We start from the raw sequence: 2,824 nt of genomic DNA on the forward strand, positions 1-2,824 counted from the left end.
ACAGCAAGAGCTCATATCCATGGCGCAGCGTCCGTTTGCCACTATCAGACTTGCGTCGACGCAATCGACAAGTGCCCGTGAAGTAAGTATGAATACATGATCATCATTTTGCTACACTGAGCCTGTTGTAGACTTGTCCCCGATGCGATGGAGTATTTTTTTACTATTATGAGCATGTCTTTGGAAGCCCTGGGGATGGAACGGGCAAAGTGAGGTCCAGTTGTAGGGAGTTGATGGGGTTCCATTATTGGTATTTGCCGGTGGTAACATTGTGCTAAATGTGAAGACATTGTCTTCTCAGCTGATCACTGCCGTATCCACTGCAGCAATGCGTTCTCTTTAATTTTTTCTTTGCTTTTCTGTTTCATTGCAGATTTCCCCTCTGACCGTGCAGCCGCTGGCACATGGTGACAAAATTGCCCTGTGTTCGTTTGCTGTGCGCCTGCCGGGCAGTGTAGCGGAGTGCGGTAATCAATCACGCCTGGCTGTCGGCTCGGTTCTGCTCTCTGTCAAAAAGCAGCGCCTGTACCACCGCAAGCCGAGACAGCGCGGCATTGGACGTGGCGTTCATGCTGTTACGACTTCTCGGCAGCACTTGATTGAAGAGGTATAGTAGTAGCAGGTTAATTTATTCAGTTTGCTCAGGCCCACTCTTCTCTTCATATGTTCCAATTTGGGCAATACACCTTCATAATCTTCTTTCCGCAGTATTCGCCATGAAACATCATCCAACTTGATTTCATCCTTGTTGATTTACGGCCATTGTTATCAGGTTATATTTGTTAGTTTTTGTTATCACTCAAGTTGCGGGCAACTTGGGGACTCTCCCCCGGTAATTCTAAACAAACCTTCAGTGTCTCGAGGCTGGTTGTAGCTGGAGGTGTCGCTGTTCTCTCTCTCTCTCTCTCTCTCTCTCTCTCTCTCTCTCTCTCTCTCTCTCTCTCTCTCTCTCTCTCTCTCTCTCTCTCTCTCCTCTCTCTCTCCTCTCTCTCTCTCTCCTCTCTCTCTCTCTCCTCTCTCTCTCTCTCCTCTCTCTCTCTCTCCTCTCTCTCTCTCTCTCTCTCTCTCTCTCTCTCTCTCTCTCTCTCTCTCTCTCTCTCTCTCTCTCTCTCTGTCTGTCTGTCTGTCTCTCTCTCTCTCTCTGTCTCTCTCTCTCTCTCTCCGGCATTTCCTCAACTCATCTACATCCTTTCTGACACAATACTGGCACTGTCCATATTTTTTTGGCACGCATCAAAGTTTTACTCTACCCAATTTTGCCAATGACTGGATGGCTTTGGTCCCGGTCATTTCCGCACACCTTTACCATCCTTTTTCGTGCAGGCCATCAAGTGCAGATAATTGCGAATGGCTCATGACTAAGACAATGGTTCATCTCTTTGAGAGGGTGAAAGGAAATTACGAGAAACCCAACCATGACGTGTCCCACGAAATCTGTAATTGAAAAAAGATGGACTATCCTGGCACCATGCTACATTCCAGTTGCTCATCTCTCTCTTGTCTTGCTTCAAGTATCGTCTGTTGCAGTTTTCTGATGATCTGATCGTGTTTTTGTTTTGCTCCCGTTCCACAAGGATTTCTCTGCTGATTTAATGACTCATCACATATTTTTTCTGTTCTTACTAACCTACTTCACAGTACATTCAACAAACCATCCCAGAATTGTTTATTTAGGGTACTACTCACCTGCATCTCTTGTCTTCTGCTCAGGGTGTTGGGCCTGTGACTCTTTATGGACTTTTTTTCATTCCGGGATGAGCTCACCTCGGTCGACCGGTCTTGCGTGTACATGTGTGCTACAAGTTGGTGAAATCCGATTCAAAGTGCATTTGGTGCCCTGGATTTGCAGGGCACTTGACGCCCTGGAAGTGACACGAATGCCACTGAATGCACGTGTAGATTAGCGAGTTGTGGTACCTGTGTTACTGTTGCCTATAGCGGTGGCGCCCAAGTAGTGGTTGGGCCCAGCGTCGACACCTTTTGCAAACGTTGCATTTTCGAGGTTACTATTATTATATACCAGTATGTGGTACTGGCACCAAGGAGATGGACAATTGGAAATTGAAAATATCTCCGTAGATCTCGGGGAAATAGCCTTCTTACGGTCACTTCTTCACATGTGGAAAACATTGAAAAGGGTATGGTTTATGGTTGAATAAAAATTGATTCATAAACGTTTTTCGTCAATGGTCATCAGTGAACCTAAAAAAGGCTACATCGAATGGTGATTACAGGAGAACAAACCAATATTATAATATTTTAAAAATGCTCAAACAAGGCTACAATGTCATGATTGACGATTACATAAAAAATATCAGCATTCTCAGATATAAATTCAAAAATTCTCAGAAAAAGCTTTTTACATCTCTTTCTGCAACATGTTGCAAGATTTTCTGAATTCTGCAGAGAATTCTGCAGCCCGTGGAACTGTGGACTTCTTCGGCGACACCTAAAACTATAAAAAAATAAAGGTGAGATGGTCACACATGCATCCACACACACGCACACACACACACACACACACACACACACACACACACACACACACACACACTCAGACTCAGACATGCCCATCGCGGAAGCGATGATAGCGAACAGCTATGTTAGACATAGCAACTTGTGCTGGGATTGCACCATTCAACAGCTTGCAAGGCTGATGAATTGACCGCCACTAAGGCTGTGTTTACATGAGAAATTTCAACCCGGGTCGAGTTCAGCCCAGGTTGAAAGTCTGTACGATAGACAAAAGAGGTGAGCGTTTACATGAAGACAGTTGACCCGGGTCAAATAAAGATATGCCGCCAAAAGTCCACTTCTAGAGTCC

At 45.2% G+C, this 2,824-nt stretch overlaps 1 protein-coding gene across 1 annotated transcript in view; it reads left to right on the plus strand.

Annotated features, from left to right (window-relative positions):
- The window catches only part of LOC135826220 (attractin-like protein 1), a 35,945-nt gene extending 34,177 nt beyond the window's left edge, over window positions 1-1,768 (plus strand). The window contains exons 24-25 of the mRNA XM_065338852.1: window positions 1-82; window positions 374-1,768. The exon at window positions 1-82 is cut by the window's left edge and continues 5 nt beyond it. Coding sequence (XP_065194924.1) covers window positions 1-82; window positions 374-613 — 322 coding nt within the window. The 3' untranslated portion in view covers window positions 614-1,768. The remainder of the gene's footprint in view (window positions 83-373) is intronic.
- The last annotated feature ends 1,056 nt before the right edge of the window (window positions 1,769-2,824 follow it).

This window comes from Sycon ciliatum, chromosome 1 (genome assembly GCF_964019385.1).
Source record: "Sycon ciliatum chromosome 1, ocSycCili1.1, whole genome shotgun sequence".
Classification (NCBI taxonomy): domain Eukaryota; kingdom Metazoa; phylum Porifera; class Calcarea; order Leucosolenida; family Sycettidae; genus Sycon; species Sycon ciliatum.